This window comes from Hyperolius riggenbachi, chromosome 1 (genome assembly GCF_040937935.1).
Source record: "Hyperolius riggenbachi isolate aHypRig1 chromosome 1, aHypRig1.pri, whole genome shotgun sequence".
NCBI lineage: Eukaryota > Metazoa > Chordata > Amphibia > Anura > Hyperoliidae > Hyperolius > Hyperolius riggenbachi.
The window spans coordinates 333,579,781-333,600,483 of NC_090646.1; the positions used below are offsets into that span (position 1 = coordinate 333,579,781).

Below are 20,703 nucleotides of genomic sequence, written 5' to 3' on the forward strand. Positions count from 1 at the left end.
GCAAGAAAATACACAAAATAGTTTTGATAGTACTCTTACCTAATTGTTGGTACTTGTTCAATTGCAGAGTGCAGGGAAGTTAATTTAATAGAAAATGAAAAATTGTCTCCTAGGAGAAAACTCAGGTGAAAAAGTGAATTGCATAAGGGCCTTAGTGTCCTAGGTAGAAGAGTATGCTTGCCTGAAGATGTGAGTTTTCAGATTGCGCCTAAAAAGAGTAAAGCTGGCCATACACTGGCCCGATTTGCCGCCGATTCAACAGCAGATTCGATCACTGGGATCGAATCTGCTGCCAATCGTTTGCGCTAAATGCACCCGCCGATCCGATTTCCTCCCGAAATCGGATCGGTCCGTCGATCGCGCCGTGCGGGTTACTTCCGTCGATCGCCCGCGGGTAGGGAGCGCCGGCCAATCCGATACAGTTATACATTACCTGACGCTGGCTCCCGGGCATCTTCTCCGCGTCTTTTCCGCATCTTCTCCGCGCGTCTCTCTTGCTTCCATCCCAGCATACATTAACTTCCTGTGTCACTCCAGTGACCAGGAAGTTCAAATAGAGGGCGCTCTATTTGAACTTCCTGGTCACGGAGTGACACAGTATACGCTGGGATGCGGTGCGGGGTGCAGCGCGGAGAAGAGGACCTGGAGCCAGCTTCAGGTAATGTATGCAGGGGGGGTGGGGGGGACAGGCGGCAGCAGCGGCTCCACAGATTGTGATCGGTTTCAGGCTGAAATCGGTTCACAATCTGTTTGCAGTAAAGGTGGCCATACGATCCCTCTCTGATCAGATCTGTCAGCTGGTCGATCTGATGGCAAATCGACCAGTGTATGGCTACCTTTAGTGTGAATGAGTGGCGGATGTGTCGAGGGAGAGTGTTCCAGAGGAGAGGAGAGGTTTGAGAGAGGTCGTGAGAAGAGGTGACCAGGGAAGAAGAAAGGAAGATATTGTTAGTAGAGCGGAGATTGCGTGTAGGATGGTATCTGGAAATAAGTTGATCTAGATAGGAAGGAGCTAGGCTAGAGTAAAGATTTTAAATTATATCCTTTGTGTAACTGGAAGCCAGTGAAGGGACTGACAGAGGGGGATTGGGCTAGAGAAGCGGGAGGAGATGTCGATGAGTCGTGCAGCAGAGTTCATGATGGACTGTAATGGGGCTAAACAGTTGGCAGGGAGGCCGCAGTGCAGAGAGTTCCAATTGTCTAGTCGTGAAATAATCAGGACATGCACGAGAAGTTTTGTAGTGTCCTGTGTGAGAAAAGTGCGGATGCGGGAGATGTTTTTTAAAGCGGAGCTGTCAGCAATGCTAGAAAAAAAAGCACACAAGTAGATAAATACTTGCTCTACTTATTATTATTATTATTATTATTATTATTTATTATTATTATTATTATTATTATTTTTGCTTTATAAAGTGCCAACATATTCCGTGGTGCTGTACAAAGTAAGAAACAAACATGGGGTACATAATAATACAGACAATGGTGTACACCAATATACAAGATACATAATTAGTGACAAAATACAAAAAATGATACAAAATATAGAATTGGTAATGACAGTGATAAAAGTAACATGATGAATAAAATGTATAATGATTTCCAAGACACAAAAGGGGGAGAGAGCCCTGCCCTTGTGAGCTTACAATCTAAAGGGAATGGGGGGGGGGGGGGAACAAGAGGAGGGGTAGTATGCAACAAATATTTAGAAGCAGTGTGTTTTAGGATACCTAGGAGGAGTGCAATTTGGTCTTATATAGTTCTGAAGTTCTGCGCCTGCGCAGTACAGCCCGGAGGACGTCCGATGACGTCAGCGCGCACAAGTGACACGCAACTTGAAGCGCAGAAGCAGCCCGACCTGGCAGCCGGCCTGGCCAGGTCGGGCTCGCCACCGGAGACCACCAAGAGCCTGCGGAGCGGCAGCGAGGGCACCTCCTGCCTGCCACGGGCTGGAGGAAGCCCCAGGTAAGTGGATTTGGATTTCTAGTTTTTACGGCTCCTGCGTGAACCTTCCCTTTAAGTGGTTAAGTGGAGATGACAAGAGGAGGATAGTTTGTCAATGTGTGGTTTGAATAAGAGACTTGAGTCCAATAATACTCCTAGGCAGCGAGCCTGGGGTACAGGTGTTATAGAAGTGCCATCAACAGAAATAGTGAAATCTATTGAAAACCAACTGAACCACAGCGTTATGCTGCTCAGTACAGTGCTATGGGCAGTCAATCTCCAATCGGTCAAAATGTTTCCATGTGGTCTGATTATCTCGACTGATTAGGTGAATAAATTATAATCGGGATTACATTTTGGGGCATGGATTTATAGTAGAATGAATCTGAACGATCGAATCTGCCAGAAAATTGACAAGTTTTTGGCTACCTTATCGCCAAGTTCACAGTGGTGTGGTGTAACGGGCAATTTGTAAAGCAGCTTACCACACCGCAATGCACTACCTATGCGACGTTCACAGTGCGGCGGGTGCATTGCAGTATAACATGTTACGGTATGGTAATGCACTGCATGCAGTTTGTTACAGCTAAACATGCGTTACCAGTAAAAGTAAAGCATACTTTTCAATGACTCTATGCTCTGCCTGCCGTCTGCACCAACATCCTGCCTGGATTTTGACTACTCTGCCTGCCTTATTTGTACAGTTTCACAGTTTAAGTTTATTCATAAATTTAATTGATTCAACAATTGTGTTAACATCATTTATTTATATGCAGAATGTCTACCAGGCTTTTATTCTGACATATTTTGTTGTTATGACTTAAGAATTGGAGGCCTAAAATTCTTGAAAAATTCTTGAAAAAAATGTACCGTTTTTAGACCCATTAAATCCAGACAGAAATGCACCGCCAGAGAGGTTAAAGTATTCCCCCTGCTTGGTCACAGATATCCAAGTTATTTGCTGCATGTGTCAGTATTCTAAAGGTACATACACACATCAGACTATAGTCTTTGGAAAAGGCAAGATCACAGACCAATCTTACCACCCTTCATGTAGTATGAGAGCCATACTCTACACAGTCTATTATATGGAGCTGCACTCCCCATCAGATAAAATCTTTGCAAGATGCTGCACACAAAGATGCCCGTACACACTCAAAAGATCATTATCTGCAAAAGATCTGTTCCTGCAAAAGATCCATTCCTGCAAAATGCATTCATAGTCTATGAGATCTGCAGATCCTCATACACACTTGGTTTAACAGACAATCATCTGCAGATCATCTGCAGTTCAGATCCACCAGGATGGATTTTCAGATCTGCAGATGATTGCCAGATATGCAGATGAAGTCTGTTAAACCAAGTGTGTATGAGGATCTGCAGATCTCATAGACTATGAATGCATTTTGCAGGAATGGATCTTTTGCAGGAACAGATCTTTTGCAGATAATGATCTTTTGAATGTGTACGGGCATCTTTGTGTGCAGCATTTTGCAAAGATTTTATCTGACGGGGAGTGCAGCTCCATAGAATAGACTGTGCAGAGTATGGCTCTCATACTACATGGAAGGGGGTAAGATTGGTCTGTGATCTTGCCTTTTCCAAAGACTTTTATCTCAAGTGTGTATGAAGCATAACTCTGGTATCTAGGATTAGGTTGGTAAGTTTATTGTTTTTCAACTATTTTGGTATGTGCCTCTTATGAAACCGTACTCTTACCAAGTGTTTCTTTTTATAGGCAAGATTATCTCCGGTGCCCTGTGACACAAAATACATTTATTTACAGTACACCCATTGCTTAGTATAAATTTCCAGGCATTCCCAATTATAATTATCTAAACTACATAATCACATTTGTTTATATAAAATGTATCATAGTAACACCACGAAGTCAAGCTCCCCCTGGACCCATCAGAAGTACTCCCTGAAGTGCATGCACCACATGAGAAGTCAGATCAGTTGTGTTGTTTGTTTTTGGGGGAAGGGGGGGGGGAGGGCGGGCTTGACAAACCAGTGCATGGGAGGTTCCATTCAGGCACTGCATAGTTTACCTCTTACGTTTCCTACTAAAATCCATTTCAGCAGCTTAAAGAGATGACGTATTTGCTTTATGTTCCAAATAAGTTGGACAGCTGGGTTAGAGTATTAACCACTTTGCATCCAGACCTTGTTTTCCCCTTCTGGACCAGACCAGTTTTGTCATTCGAGCTATGTCCCTATTTAATCAGCAATAGCTTTATCCCTACTTTACCACCAGATGCCAGTATGGATTACTAGATGTTTCCTCTAACCCCCCCATTGTATGGAGTTGTGTCCTCTCCTTTTAGGCAGCTCCCCCCCCTGATAAATGGCCCCCCTCATTAGGCAGTCCCAACTCAGACACCCCCCCCCCTCCACCACCCCCATACATTTCAGTGTTGTAAAGCTTCTGGAATAATAATCTGGAACAAGCAGAGGTGAGGGATTTTTTTTTCCAGCAGCTTTGCAATGGGGGGAGATGAATGGTCACTGCTGTTGGCTACAGTGGTAATCCTTCACCGGGGGTGGGGTGTCACTAAATGGTTAAGGGAACATGTTTTCCCTTACACCAATTAGTGTTGCAGCTAAAAGTGCCAGGGGAGTGCATAGGGGCGCGCCTGATTGTGCATGCCTGTCCCCCAAAGTAAAGTCGTGTATCTATGTCCTTGTGGCTTTGATGAAGTCACAGAGGACGTAGATATACCGTAGCAGTGGAAGAAGTGGTTAAAATAGCTCACAAGTTCCTCAACAGGCCCACTCAGCTAAAATGCCAGCAAGCATGAACAGCATTTATTACTGAGATGGCTATTGTACATGTTCTACTCTCATCTCTGTATTTGAGTTTCTATTATAAACTAATTTAAAGATTGCTGGAACTGTTTAAACTATTTGAATAATGCAAATTAACCCTTTCATATTTTTGGATAACATTTTTTTTGAAGCTTTACCTGTAGTTTCTGTTTTCTTGCATAGCAAGTGTTAAAAACTAGAGTTACCTATGCAAATGAGGTTGTCAAATGATCTATGCAAATAAGCTTGTCCAAATCCGCTCAGTTTTCTGAAGAGTGAGTATAAGGCAAAATTGTTTTTTATCTGAAGAAATTACTGCTGATAGCATTCTAGTACTGTTTATTTTGCAGCTAAATGAAACAGATTGCACATTAGAGATGGCTCGAACCTCCGATTTTCGGTTCGCGAACCTTAAACGCGAACTTCCGCAAAAGTTCGGGTTCGCGCGGACTTCGCGAACCGCAATAGACATCAATGAGGAGGCGAACTTTGAAAACTAGAAACATTTATGCTGGCCACAAAAGTGATGGAAAAGATGTTTCAAGGGGTCTAACACCTGGAGGGGGTATGGCGGAGTGGGATACACGCCAAAAGTCCCAGGGAAAAATCCGGATTTGATGCCCAGCAGCGTTTTTTAAGAGCAGAAATCACATTTTATTGCTAAATTGGAGGCCTAAAGTGCTTTAAAACATTGCATGTGTATACATCTATCAGGTAGTGTAATTAGTGTACTGCTTCACACTGACACATCAAACTCACTGTGTAACGCACTGCAAACAACAGTTTGTGTAGTGACGGCCGTGCTGGACTGGTGCGCACCATGGCGAGAGTGCAGGTGATAGCGGTTCTCAAGCCCATATGGTCGCCGGGCTGTGGTAGCTCAATGATAAAACAGTGACTGTCCAGCTGATCGAATTTGGTCTGTCCATTTATTATCTTGGGTCAGGTGTGCCCCCCCGACACACTCATATAGCCGGCGGTCATTGCTTCATTGTGTTACGCAAGCCCCTTCACTCCGGCAAGGTAGGTTGTTGTTGCAGCTGCAGCGCAGCCAGAAAAATTAGGCAGGCATGTAGACACACCAGAAAAAATTGTTATTGGCTTTGTTAGCAGCCGCTGCTAGCAGCGGCCTTAAAAATTCAGGAATCCGCCTGGAGTCCTGGACCCTGTTGGTGGTGGCGGAGAAGGCAGTTAAGCGGCCTGCAGGCAGAGATGCTGTGTTGGGACTGGGGACCGACTTAAGTCTTGGAGCAGGCAGTCACACGGCGTGCAGGCAGAGATGCTGTGTGCGGGGACTGACTTAGTCTTCGAGTGGGCAGTAGCCCTCCGGGATCCATGCCTCATTCATTTTGCTAAAGGTGAGATATTGAACACTTTTTTTAAACCCCTCCCACAAAAAAACTCTGAGGACCCTGGTCCTGGCAGTTTCCTGTCTGTGAACCTTGTTGCATTGGGGGAAATGTTTCCGACTGCCAAAAAAGCAAGCAGCAGCTACATCACCTGCCAGCAGTAAAAATGTCACCATGTGATAAATGTCAGAATGTAAATCAGGGATTTAAAAAATTGTATAATGGGCAAACACTGACTCGATCATTTATACATAATTGTAAAAATGAAGCACTTTTTTTTTTCATTACATTAATTTCGACGAGTTCCTCTTTAACCAGTGCACTATCCAGCCGCTGCGAAACCGGATTCAAATTACTGAAATGGAGGGTAGGGTTACAATATTCGAGTCCCTAATCTTCGTAAATATTCCAGGAATTAAACGGATTTGTCGTCCCATTTCTATGAATTAAGTAGTGGGTACAGTGGGCGAGCTATCTGGTAAGTCCTCGATAGTAATGTTTGCTCAGGTCATAGTTACTGGATCTACCAAGGCATATAGAGTAGTATGAAACTAACACTTTATGTAACTTCAGAAATCTTTATCTGCTGTTAATGATATGCAGGAAATGTGCAGCGGGAGAGCTTGTGTCAGTGTGCACAGACAAGCTGCAGCAGTAAGACTTTTGAGTCTGTACCTACTCTCATCTCTATCAAAGATTCTGATAAGGGCTGTACTGCCAAGTTGAAGACTGATTACATTCTACCTCCCATTATTATGCATACATATAAAGTATTCACGTGAACTCTTACATCTTACAAACATCATAGTCATCCTCAACCACTCCCACCCAGTGCTGTCAAATACTTTCTTTACATTCAGAGACAAAATGGATGAAACTTAAAAAAAACAACAACAAAAAAAACCATTTATTGATAGCCACTCTGATTTATTTTAACAAATCAAAGGTCACAGCACCTTCCTGTGACACACCAGCAGTCACTGCACCTTGCTATAACACAGTGGATCTCAATTTAGGGTCCACAGACCCCTAGGGGTACGTTGTCACCTGTCAGGGGGTCCCCCCGGGGTCGCAGACAAAATGGTGGATCTCTCCCTCAGGTCTGTAGGTGAATCTCGAAGGCAGTCTGACAGAAGGTCTATGGGAAAATGGTGGCCGAAGCCCAGCACTGGAGTCTATTTCTGTCTCCAGGGCTGGGCTCCGGCCACCATTTTCCTGTAGCCTTGCTCTTCCTGTTGGCATAGTGTGGGAGGTGTACAGCTGGAGAAACGCTTGCGCATTATGTATATTTGTATATTTTGTGGGGAAACGCTGATTATGTGTATTTTTGGAGGGGAAATGCTGCATGCCATATAGCCTCAAATATAAGTCAACCTTGTGTATAAGCTGACCCCAATAGTTGACCCCTACTCAGAAAAGTTAATGGCTGCACTTGGGGAACAGGAGGAATTAACAGCTGCACTTGGGGACCAGGAGGGGTTAATGACTGCACTGCATACAGTATTGAAGCCATTAACCCCTCCTGTCCCTTAAAGCAGAACTGTAGATATAAAATAACACATTGTTCCACTTACCTGGGGCTTCCCCAAGCCCCCAGCAGCTGTCCTGTCCTGCGCCGAGTCTCCGTTCCCCCGCCGCCGCTCGGTCCTGTACCTCGACTTGTAAGTCGAGGCCAGCGCATTCCTGCCAAGCGTATCCTTTCTTCGCGTTCCCCTCTGCAATAGCGGGGAACGCGAAGAAAGGATACGCGTGGCCAGAGCCGCGCAGTGGCGAAACCGAAAGTAGCTGGCCGCGGGAGAACGGAGGCTCGTTGAGGAGCTGCGCAGGACGGCTGCTGGGGACTTGGGGAAGCCCCAGGTAAGTGAAACAATGTGTTTATTTTATATCTACAGTTCCGCTTTAAGTGCAGCTAATAACTCTTCCAGGCCCCCAACTGCAGCGATTATTCACACCCCTTCCTGCAGACCAGTGTTTTTCCCTCTGCCACTTTCCTTGTTAATTGTTGTGGCCAGGACTTTCAAACCTGTGTTTTCTTGGAGTTTCCTTTATCAAGTGAGTGTTGCTTACCAACTGGGTATATTGCTGCAAATAGGAATGTCACTAATAGTTTACACATTACTCAGTGTGGTTAGTGTCACTAATGTATAAGTTGACCGCTATAGTTTTTATTTAGCGAGTCAGACCTACATTTCTAGACTTATAGTCAACTACCTACTGTGACAACTACTTAGCCAAACGTAGTTTGTGTGTGTCCACATATATTTTACATTTTACCATTTTCATGATAATGGTCCTTTATTAAGTAAAATAAATCTACGGTAATGACTAAATTCATTTAATAGTACATTTATTATGGTAATAGTAATAAGAATAATACATTTTAATGCTTCTTTTAAAATAGTTTTTTTCTTTCATGATAAAATAAATACAATTTTGTACATAAGGTTGCTTTCTCCTTCATAATTCATGAAATTTTATTTTTGGTACCAAAAGAAAGCATGACCTGTGCGTCAAATTTTTTTTTTTTTTTTTTAAAGATTATCTATGTTGGGTAATCTATAAGAGCAATGATCCTGTAGTAAAGAGTTTAAAGAGAACCTGTACTGAGTAAAAATATTTAAAATAAACACATGAGGTAACTTCAAATTAACATTACATAGTCACCTTGCCATCAGTTCCTCTCAGAAGCTCACCATTTTCTTCTGACAATAATCCCTTCCAGTTCTGACAACATTTTGTCAGATCTGAAATATATCAGTTGCTGTCAGTAAAATATCAGTTGCTGTCAGTTATAGCTGAGAGGAAAACTGATGTACCAGGTAATGTCCATGTTTCTCTATGGCTCAAGTGGGCGATGTTACAGTTTAACTGTGTGCTGACCAGAAAGATGTTATGGGTAATGGCCATTTTCAAAATGGAGGACGGAAAATTCCCTTGATCACAGTAAACAAACAGGACGCGGGACAGGAGAAAGACACTGAGGAGTAGACTACATGGAAGGTAAGTATGACTTGTGTATGCTTATTTTGACTTTTAATTTTCAGTTCAGGTTTTCTTTAAGGAAAGGGGATGAATTGGAAACCTGGCCATAAAATCTTGCATGGTTAATGTCATATGATGCCACCTTTCCAGCTAATTTTGTTTGGCAAATGTCTACCCTGAGCTTGTTGTACACTCTGCACATGTTCAGAAATGCCAGTACACACCACTTCAGTGAACCCTACAATCAGTTGGCATTCAACCTGCATCTGTCTCCAGTAGGCATACTGTGATTCCTATTTAAGTTATGTTTTATGTTAACTAACATTACTTTAAAAAAGTGTTGGAACAATTACGTCTAAGCAGGCTTGAAATTGAGTAATTGGAGAATTAAATGAGAAAATGAATTGCTAATGCTGCCTATGTCCTCCCACAGGATGATGTCCTTGGTGCCTGCTACAGAGGGTGCAGACTCTTCTCCATCTGTCACTTTGTGGATGTCACTGCTGATTTCAACATTACAAGAGCTGAATGCGAGTCAGGTAATTTATGAGAAGTGGAGGCATTCTGTTCTTATTTACTCACAGTCCAAAAGAGTCTAAAATGTTAGCATGTTCTGCTTTCATTTGTTTTTTCTGTATTTGTATTCTCTATGTAGTATATACTTTCTAATATAATGTCATGAATATTTATTTATTTTTAGGGAACCTGAGGCGAGAGGGGTATGGAGGCTGACATATTTATTTCTTTTTAAACAATACCAGTTGCCTATCAGTCTTGTTGATCTTTCTGGCATCGGTAGTGTCTGAATCACACACCTGAAACAGACATGTGGCAAATCCAGTCAGACTTGAGTCAGATTCCTGATCTGCATGCTGGTTCAGGATCTATGGCTAAAAGGATTAAAGACACAGGACCAGGAGGACTTGCATTGTTTAAAAGGAAATAAATGTCAGTCTTCATATTCCTCTCACCTCCGGTTTCCTGTAACTTTCAAGAGAATTCCTAGAAGATGCAGTAAACTAAAAATACACCTTTTTACAGCGTTTGTCAGTGCAGCTACAGCTCTTTTACGTACATTTACATGCATTTTCTAAAAAATACACGATTTCTCCAATTCCATCCCCTATAGTTTTAGGCTAAACAATGCTAATATAGATAAAACCCACACATTTTATTTGCTTATTTCTCCCGGCTATAACTTTTTCCTTGGGTTTGCTTGTGTGTTCTGCATAATGTGAGTTTTGGCAGAACAATTCAAATTTTGTTTGAAAACCATTCACCAATTTTTTTTTTCAGAATTGGGCACTGTATACAGGCACAACTATTGTTGCCAGCACCTATGGGAAAGCAGTAAGGACACTTCTCTAGGCAAGCATCCCTACAGCTATGCTAGGTACACACTATGAGATTTTCTGGCTGATTTACTATCAGATCGATTATTTCCAACATGACCGATCTGCTTTCCATCTATTTCCACTCACTTCAATAGGAAATGGATCGGAAAGCAGATCGGACATGTTGGAAATAATCGATCTGACGGTAAATCAGCCAGAAAATCTGTGTGTACCTAGCATTAAACAATGTGTATAGCTATTGTTCTTACCAGTCAAGGTATTTAAAACTATTGTGCAGCTGACCTGTGTGTTTCTTTTGTAGCCTGTGTTGAGGCCTATTCCCAAATGGATGAACAGTATGGTTGTACTACAGGATGCAGAAAGCAGCTTGTTGAAGCTGAAAATCAAAAGGAAAAGGTAAAGATATTTTGAGAGCCATGTACAGGCTTGATGATTTTGGCATACAGCTCATGAAAACCCAAAATTCCTATCTCAAAAAATTAGCATATTTCATCTGACCAATAAGAGAAAAGTGTTTTTAAAACAAAAAAAAGTCAATCTTCAAATAATTATGTTCAGTTATGCACTCAATACTTGGTCGGGAATCCTTTTGCAGAAATGACTGCTTCAATGCGGGGTGGCATGGAGGCAATCAGCCTGTGGCACTGCTCGGTTGTTATGGAGGCCCAGGATGCTTCGATAGCGGCCTAAAGCTCATCCAGAGTGTTGGGTCTTGCGTCTCTCAACTTTCTATTCACAATATCCAACAGATTCTCTATGGGGTTCAGGTCAGGAGAGTTGGCAGGCAAATTGAGCACAGTAATACCATGGTCAGTAAACCATTTACCAGTGGTTTTGGCACTGTGAGCAGATGCCAGGTCGTCCTGAAAAATGAAATCTTCATCTCCATAAAGCTTTTCAGCAGATGGAAGCATGAAGTGCTCCAAAATCTCCTGATAGCTAGCTGCATTGATCTGTGGGATATTGTGAAGAGAAAGTAGAGAGACACAAGACCCAACACTCTGGATGAGCTTAAGGCCGCTATAGAAGCATCCTGGGCCTCCATAACACCTGATCAGTGCCACAGGCTGATTGCCTCCATGCCACGCCGCATTGAAGCAGTCATATCTGCAAAAGGATTCCCGACCAAGTATTGAGTGCATAACTGAACATAATTATTTGAACGTTGACTTTTTTTGTTTTAAAAACACTTTTCTTTTATTGGTCGGATGAAATATGCTAATTTCTTGAGATAGGAAATTTGGGTTTTCATGAGCTGTATGCCAAAATCATCAATATTAAAACAATAAAAGGCTTGAACTACTTCAGTTGTGTGTATTTGAATCTAAAATATATGAAAGTCTGTTTATAAGTACATTACAAAAAATAATGAACTTTATCACAATATGCTAATTTTTTTTAGAAGATCCTGTACATATGAACTGAATATATGTCAGATAAGTTACAGAACATTGTACAAAGGCTTCTTGGTAGTTTGAATGTTTTTTTGGTGTTACTTTGGTTTTATTCTGTTCTATGAATTTTTCCTGAATCCTGTAGGAATCTTGGCAGCCTCAATTAATTTTGTCATGGAAAACGGTGTTGGGCAAGGAGGTCAGGAAGAATTTTTGCCAAAGCCAAAAACAATGTTGTCTGGTATTATTAAGACCAAGCGCTCCGGGGGTTATGGCATTACCACCAGCCCACATGGGAGACAAGGGTCTAAAAAAAATTGGGGGCAAGCTGGGAAAAAAGCAGGTTAGGTGCTGAAGGAAGTAGCCCAAAAGCAATTAAAATCAGACCTGTTCACCTGAAAGCAGCATCCTAAAGCTTAAAACGATGTTTGGTGCACCAAGGAAATATGAATTTACATAAGCATCATAAGTATTAAATCTGGAATTGGATCTGCCAGTATAGTTTGTGATGCAGGGTGACCGCGTACTTGCAGAAAGAGAGTTGTTTTTTGCATTTGTAATTGCAAAAATACTTAACTGTAGTTGATATAAGAGGAGCTTCCTTTTAAAGACTTCCTTTTAACAAGAGAGCTGGTACCTTTCATTCCACAACTTCAAAGGTCAAGTTCTTCCAGCTACCAACTCATAGCTTTATGCTTCTGGGTGGAGATCTCACTACATTCAGTCAAGTTCTGTTTCTATTTTTGGAATGTAGACTTTTGAGTTGTTGCAGGGAGTGCTCTCAAAGCCTTTTTTGTTGGACTCATCCCACAATAAGCTAGTCCTTGCTACCACCAGTAGCATTGTAGACGAGCTACAAAATTAGTCCCAGAATTCACAAATGCACTCCTTATCGCCTTACCTCCAGCACACTTTGTGCTCTTTTAAGGTTGGTTGCAAGGCTTGAGATTAGCAATTAGTGTCCAAAATAGGTTGTAAAATTGTATGGCTAGCCCCTAGTGCACGGGGAAGCTCGCTTGGTGCACAATATATGTAGTTCCAAGTATGCAGCTGTTCTTCCATAGAGTGCCACAATACGGCTGGGAAACTGTAAATAAGGTAAGAAAGAAGCACTCCTTGTGTTTAAAACAGATTATGTAATTACTTTTCTTGGACCATATTTGGCTGGGCGTACTCTTTTGGTGGTAAAGCCTCTTCATAGCATATAGTCCAGAACAGTTTGTAAATTGTTGTCGGCACTGCTAGTGGACAAGTGTAGGAATAGCTGTATTCCAGAGATTTATTCCATTATTAGTTAGTTGGTTCATAGGCCTCTGTCTGTGTTTGTCCAGTTAGTTCCATCAGTCTGTTATAAACAGATACACATCTTTTTCCCACTGATTATTTGCTTGTCAACATTATTCTTTCTGCTTCCTCATCCCATACTCTTAATGTTTTGTAAAAGTAAATCAATCGCAGGCCATCGTTGTGCTATATTTTCTGGTTGAGTTTGATGGACATATGTCTTGTTTTCAAACAAACTATGTATGTAACTATGTAAACATCGATTGATGTTGGAGAAAATGTGTATAGTACCTCAGCGCAAAAAAGGGTGTGGAACTTGCCCCCGGCTATGCAAGCCCACTCGAGATGTAAGCAGATGACAGTACAGTACCTTAATAGAGGTTACATCTAGTTGCCCAAATACTTGCTGTAATCTCGATCTCTATATTTCAAGTAATCCAGATATCACAGCGGTGGGGCATAAGAGCTAGCTCGCTCTACCACTTCCTGTTTCCGGTCCGTCAAGCCCTACTGCCAGTAGGGTGCGTGCTGCACTGCAATGTAGTTCTGTGCTCCAATAAAATCGCACCGAACAGCCTAAAAAAGAGATAGGCAACATATAGTGCAGAGAGTAGCGAAATGAGTGGCCACCGCTTAGGAATCACTTACTAGAAGCAGAGCTTGTTTATTGCACGTAATAAAACACGTAGACTCATCTCCCGACTTGAGTTTCAGCTGTATGCCTTTCTCAGGGGGTCTGATTGATGTTGAACAAGTCTTTTTGCACTTTAATGTGATTAAAAAAATTATCTATTTTAATCAGCACATAGCTTATTTCCAAAACTGACAGCTCAAATTGTACAACTGTCCAGAAATTCCCACATTGTTACAGGTGTAATTAGGGCAAGAAGCTTTATTACTTTCATTCAATATCTGGACTAATCCACGGAGTAGCAGAAAACTTTGACACTCTGTGTCAGTTTCTGCTACTAGTCCCATGAAATGCTTGTGTGTACATACACATGAGAACAAAGTAAGGAAACTTAAAAATGTTAGCCAATAATCAGTGCAGTATATAGAGCCAAACTGAAAACCCTAAGGCCTGGAACCCACTGAAATCAGCAAACGCAAAACGCAACCGCTAGCGTTTTGTCTGAGCGGTTTGCAAGCGGATTCATGGGCGTTTTTGGTTGTGTTTTGCAACATTGTTTTTTTTTGCCCAGCCGGTGCGTAGCGTTTTGTGTTTTGCGTTTTTATCCTCATTGGTCCTGTGAATTATTTTTCATTTTGTTAGAGTGCTGAACCGCAAAACGCTAGCAAAACCGCTCAGTTTAGGTTTTGCTGAGTGTTTCTGCTAGCGTTTCAATACTTTACATTGAAGCGCTAACGCTCCCAAAATGCTGCAGGTCCTGCGTTTGCGTTTCTGGGAAACGCAAACGCTCCTGTGGAAGTTGCCCCATCCATTAACATTAGCCCAGCGTTTTGGCAAACTGCTAGCGTATCGCAGTGCTGCCAAAACGCTGTTAAAAGCGCTCCTGTGGGTTCCAGCCCTCAGGGTTTTTTCTCAGCAAAAGTGGAAATTTTAAGAACCTGGGCCCAAATGCAATTTACTTTTTCACCTGAGTTTTCTCCTAGGAGATATTTTTTCATCGTTGAGTTAAAATAACTTCCCAGCACTTTTCAACTAAAAACGTACAGAAAAGTAGGCGAAAAAGTGCTGTCAAAATTATTTTGAGTATTTTCTTGCTTTTTGGTGGCTTAAAAGGCATTTTGACTAGTTTAAAAATATCACTTAGGAGAAAACTCGGGAGAAAAAGGGAATTGCATATAGGCCCTGGTGAGAACAGCCCTTCCACTAGTTTCTGCCCATTTTTTTCCTTACACTACCATCTGGAAAGGAAGAGAAAGTAACAAATACTTTTTAACCTATTTTGGTTCCTGGACGTAGAAACTACGTCCAGGAACCATGCGCGCTCCCGCGGCCGATCGCGCGCGTGCACGCGCGCTCCCGGCCCGCGGTTCGTTAGCCAGGCAATCAGTGAATCGGGCTATGGTGCCCGATCACTGATTGCTCTCCCCCGCTGAAAAAGCGACAGCTTCTCTCGGAAGCTATGCTTTTTCTGGCTGTCGCCTCCCCCATGCGTCACTCTAAGCGTGTGTTACGCTTAGAGTGACGTCATGTAAACAAGCTCATGGCCGCCATCTTGTGGCCAAAAAGTAAAACTACAACTAAAATAAAAAAATAAATAAAAATCAACACACATTTACATTAAAGACCTATAGTTTCCATCCCACCCTCCCAAAAATATCTACACAAAATGTTTAATATATAAAAAAAAACATGTAAATATTTACCTAAGGGTCTAAACTTTTTAAATATCAATGTAAAGATGAAATATTTCTATATTTTTTTTATTTTTAACTTGTAAATAGTGATAGATGCAAAACGGAAAAAATGCACCTTTATTTCCAAATAAAATATTGTCGCCATACATTGTGATAGGGACATAATTTTAACGGTGTAATAACCGGGACATATGGGCAAATACAAAACGTGAGTTTTAATTATGGAGGCATGTATTATTTTAAAACTATAATGGCTGAAAACTGAGAAATAATGATTTTTTCCGTTTTTTTCTTATTCTTCCTGTTAAAATGCATTTACAGTAAAGTGGCTCTTAGCAAAATTTACCCCCCAAAGAAAGCCTAATTGGTGGCGGAAAAAACAAGATATACAGGATCTTCTCAAAAAATTTGCATATTGTGCTAAAGTTCATTATGTTTTGTAATGTACTGATAAACATTAGACTTTCATATATTTTAGATTCAAATACACACAACTGAAGTAGTTCAAGCCTTTTATTGTTTTAATATTGATGATTTTGGCATACAGCTCATGAAAACCCAAAATTCCTATCTCAAAAAATTAGCATATTTCATCCAACCAATAAAAGAAAATTGTTTTTAAAACAAAAAAAGTCAACCTTCAAATAATTATGTTTAGTTATGCACTCAATACTTGGTTGGGAATCCTTTTGCAGAAATGACTGCATCAATGCAGCGGGGCATGGATGCAATCAGCCTGTGGCGCTGCTCAGGTGTTAAGGAGGCCCAAGATGCTTCCATAGCAGCCTTAAGCTCATCCAGAGTGTTGGGTCTTGCGTCTCTCAACTTTCTCTTCACAATATACCACAAATTCTCTATGGGGTTCAGGTCAGGAGAGTTGGCAGGCCAATTGAGCACAGTAATACCATGGTCAGTAAACCATTTACCAGTGGTTTTGGTACTGTGAGCAGGTGCTAGGTCGTGCTGAAAATGAAATTTTCATCTCCATAAAGCTTTTCAGCAAATGGAAGTATGAACCCACTTTTGAACCAGAAACAGCGGCAGAAGCACCTGACCTGGGCTACAGAGAAGCAGCACTGGACTGTTGCTCAGTGGTCCAAAGTACTTTTTTCGGATGAAAGCAACTTTTACATGACATTCGGAAATCAAGATGCCAGAGTCTGGAGGAAGACTGGGGAGAGGTAAATGCCAAAATGCCTTAAGGTCCAGTGTCAAGTACCCACAGTCAGTGATGGTCTGGGGTGCTATGTCAGCTGCTGGTGTTGGTGCACTGTGTTTTATCAAGGGCAGGGTCAATGAAGCTAGCTATCAGGAGATTTTGGAGCACTTCATGCTTCCATCTGCTGAAAAGCTTTATGGAGATGAAGATTTCATTTTCAGCATGACCTGGCACCTGCTCACAGTGCCCGCTATCGAAGCATCCTGGGCCTCCATAACACCTGAGCAGTGCCACAGGCTGATTGCCTCCATGCCACGCCGCATTGAAGCAGTAATTTCTGCAAAAGGATTCCCAACCAAGTATTGAGTGCATAACTGAACATAATTATTTGAAGGTTGACTTTTTTTGTTTTAAAAACACTTTTCTTTTATTGGTCAGATGACATTTTTTGAGATAGGAAATTTGGGTTTTCATGAGCTGTATGCCAAAATCATCAATATTAAAACAATAAAAGGCTTGAACTACTTCAGTTGTGTGTATTTGCATCTAATATATATGAAAGTCTAATGTTTATCAGTACATTACAGAAAAGAATGAATCACAATATGCTAATTTTTTGAGAAGATCCTGTAGATCAGTTCATTGTGATAAGTAGTGATAAAGTTATAGGCTAATCAATGGGAGGTGAACATTGCTCAAGTGAAAACGACGGAACGCGAATGGGTTAAAGTAAACTTAGACATGTAAGGAAAAAAGAGCCCCTGGGGGTTACTTGCCTTGGGAGGGGGATGCCTCTGGATTCTAACGAGGCTTCCCCTGTCCTACTGAGTATGCCTTAATTCTCAAGCTCTGTTTCTCCAGTGGAACAGTGAGGTATAAGAATACCATAATATGCTACAGAATAGTCAATGATATGAGTAAACTGCATATGTGTAGGCTTTAAAGCTATAAGCTACATTGCAGTTCCTTTGAACTGTACATCTCCATTTCTGTCCACTATTGGAACACAGAGATAAAATCTCTCTTTTTATAGCTTTCTATTGCATAAAAAAAAAGTTGAAAAAAAGAAAAGTGAAAAAAAGACTGCATGGTTTTACAACTCTTTTCCTCCTGGCCTTTTCTGATCTCTACAAATTATTTTAAAAGGTTTATTCCTTGATGCTCTTCATCCCATCTATTGTTCCAAAGCATGAAAAGATTTTTTTAACTGTTTTGAAAAAAAAATATCACACTGTAATTTCCAGAACAAATTTCTGTACTACAAAATGACCGAATTCATACAATTAAAAATGAATAACAAGCTAGCTAGACCTGTTCATTGTAGTCTTTGTTCTATTTTTCAAAAGCATTGGAAAATGTCCTCTGGCACAGGCCAACTGGGTATACAAGACTGTCCTGCATTTTCCAAACCACACTTTTCCTTACTTATATATGGAGCTTTTTATAGGCTCAGAAACAAAATACATCAAGTTGTTAAATCCAAAGGAAACCTATATTTTTCTTTTCTTTCATCACAAAACGCTTAACTATTTAAAAAAATGTTTGTAGATAAAAATAGTATGCCAAAATTTATTTGCATTGATTTTTTTTTTAAGAAAACAATTATGCAAAATGAGGCGATTTCATTAATTATAAAAAATTACTTTTTTCAGTCAGCTTTTAAAAAACTAACTAAGTGGTTTCATAAAATTGCCATTGAGCAGAAGTAATAAGGGTTGCATCATGCTCCACAATAACTGAGAAAGAACGGGAGCAGAAATCACTCAGAACTACTCATGGAAACCTACCGGGGCAAACTTTTTTGTTACATGGAGATAATATCAAATACAGTATTATGAAGCCTTAAAGTCAGTGGGAATTGTCTTAAAAAAAAAAAAAAAAAAAAAAAAAAAAAAGCCAGACACTTACCTAAGGTCCTATAGAGACTTCCCTCTCCCTCTCGGTGCCCTTGGTGCAGTGTTCACTTCCACGTTTGAATCCCCCCGCCTCGGGGGACTTTGGAAGTCGAGTCGTCCTAAAGACAGGCGGCTCCATATTGTGCGAGAGAGGACGCTCGCGCATGCGCAGTATGGAGCACGTCCGAAGCCTTCCTTCGGCGACGGAGACAGCAGTAATTGACCAAATTGGTCGAATACTGCTACAGGGGAGCCAAGCGCTAGAACAGGGACTGTCTGGGAGAGGAGAGAGAAGGCTCTATACGACCCAGAGCCTTCCCTCTCCTTAGGTAAGTGTCTGTCTTTTTTTTTTTTTTAGACACTATTTCCATTGACTTTAAATAAGGAAAGGTTTATGTTAAAGACCTAATAAATGGGCATGGCAGTTAAGAGGTGTTATATACCACATATCCAAAAGTGTGTGCAGACAAAGGCCATGTTCATATGTGCATATTGAACATTACCCTTCCAAATTATGGGCATTATTATCAAGTAGACGCTGGCCCACCCCTCCTGCAAGGATAGCCTCACCTTCTGATAAGGCGTGTTATTTGAATAGTGGTAAGGATATGCTCCCATTCAGACAAAGTAGCATTAGTGAGGTCAGGCACTGATGTTAGGCAATAAGGTTTGAAACTGGCATTTTTGTTCATACCTTAAGGTTCAGGTCTGGATTGTGTCATTTGAATTCTTGCACACCAGACTCCATAAATTATTTAATAATAGGCCTCACTTTATGGACAGGGGCATTGTCTTGCTGAAAAGAAAAAAGCCCTCCAAAAACTGTTGGCATAAAGTTGGAAGCAAAATATAGTGGAGCTTAAGCTCTATTCTAGGCACAGCTAGTGGCTGGAAAGTGTACTGGTTAAAGGCACCACTTTTGACATGGAAGACAAGGGTTCCTCAGTACCTATTTAGTAAGAAATTCTTGGGCAAGCCTTCCTAACACTGCAGGGTGGCCCCTTGAACGTGTCCTTAGTGGCTGCAGCTTTTGAGCACTTTGAGACCAACAGGAGAAAAGCGCTGTACAAATGTTAGGATTATTATTTTTATGGTTATCCTAAAACTGTATAGGAAATAGAAAGTCTTTGATATAGTGATGTCTAGTAAATGACTTTCAAAGTATAGTACCTTGTCAGGATCCCGGCCGTTGGCCACCTCTGCCTCTACAGACTCACAAATTAGGTGACGTTAGAGATCAAATTTTACAGTTCACATTATGCATACAGGCAGATGGAGATCACCTGCAATTTAGAGAATTCAAGTTTGTCTGCCAAATGGTGAAGCATGATACCTCACAAAGAATGCAATGTGTTAGTGAGTTGCCAAAAAACAATGGGCACCGCAATTAATATAGTAATCTTGGTGCCCATCGTTCGTCAAATTGTGGTGAATTGCAGTGATCTAAAAACACAATTGCAAACATGGCAGGTGAAAAAGTGCCCAAAAGATCATAAAACTCTGCAGCTGAGATGCAGTTAAAACAGCCTACCACCTAAATCCTATCTAGATTACGTCATAATATGTTCTTTTAATGTATTTAGTAGCATGTGTCTTCTTTTTTTTTTTTTTTTTCTTCACAAATGATCTAGATGGTGGATTTCCGAATTCCCTCTCCATTTTCTATGTTTGACCTGATCTCTGGATTCTGCAGTGACCTTGTAAGCTCTGCTCAGAGTTTCATCTCTTCCACATGGACCTTCTACTTGCAATCTGACGATGGAAAAGTTGTGGTTTTCCAGGTGTGACAATACTGCTATCTTAAACTGGCTTTAAGTATGTAACATTCTCTAATCGATAAATGCCCATGAAATATGCTAGCAAGAAATCATAGTATGTGATTTCTCAGGTGAGCAAATTAGAATGTAGATGTCATGCGGCAGAACACTGATTGGTAAATGGGAAGATGTGTTCCCAAAGCCAATCAAAGTGCCTGATGAATGAATGATCACTGCTTCAGTCAGCAGCAGTGATCATTCATTGAAATGTTTGTAAACATATACAAACTTTCACTTCCTGTTAAGCATTCGAACTAGACAGCATAAAGTGTGTGGGAACGTCTACTGGATTGGTGCAATATCTCCTATCCCCATAACAAGCCAATTAACTCCTTATGCTTCCTTCCACATAGTTACCACAATAAAAAAAGGGTTAACGGGTCCCTGGGGGAGT

The 20,703-nt window shown here is 41.1% G+C and overlaps 1 protein-coding gene across 1 annotated transcript in view; it reads left to right on the forward strand.

The window, feature by feature from the left end:
• Positions 1-20,703, forward strand: part of TMEM59L (transmembrane protein 59 like) — a 64,664-nt gene that overhangs the window by 5,095 nt on the left and 38,866 nt on the right. Inside the window, exons 2-4 of the mRNA XM_068233917.1 lie at positions 9,514-9,619; positions 10,737-10,831; positions 20,124-20,273. Coding sequence (XP_068090018.1) covers positions 9,514-9,619; positions 10,737-10,831; positions 20,124-20,273 — 351 coding nt within the window. The remainder of the gene's footprint in view (positions 1-9,513; positions 9,620-10,736; positions 10,832-20,123; positions 20,274-20,703) is intronic.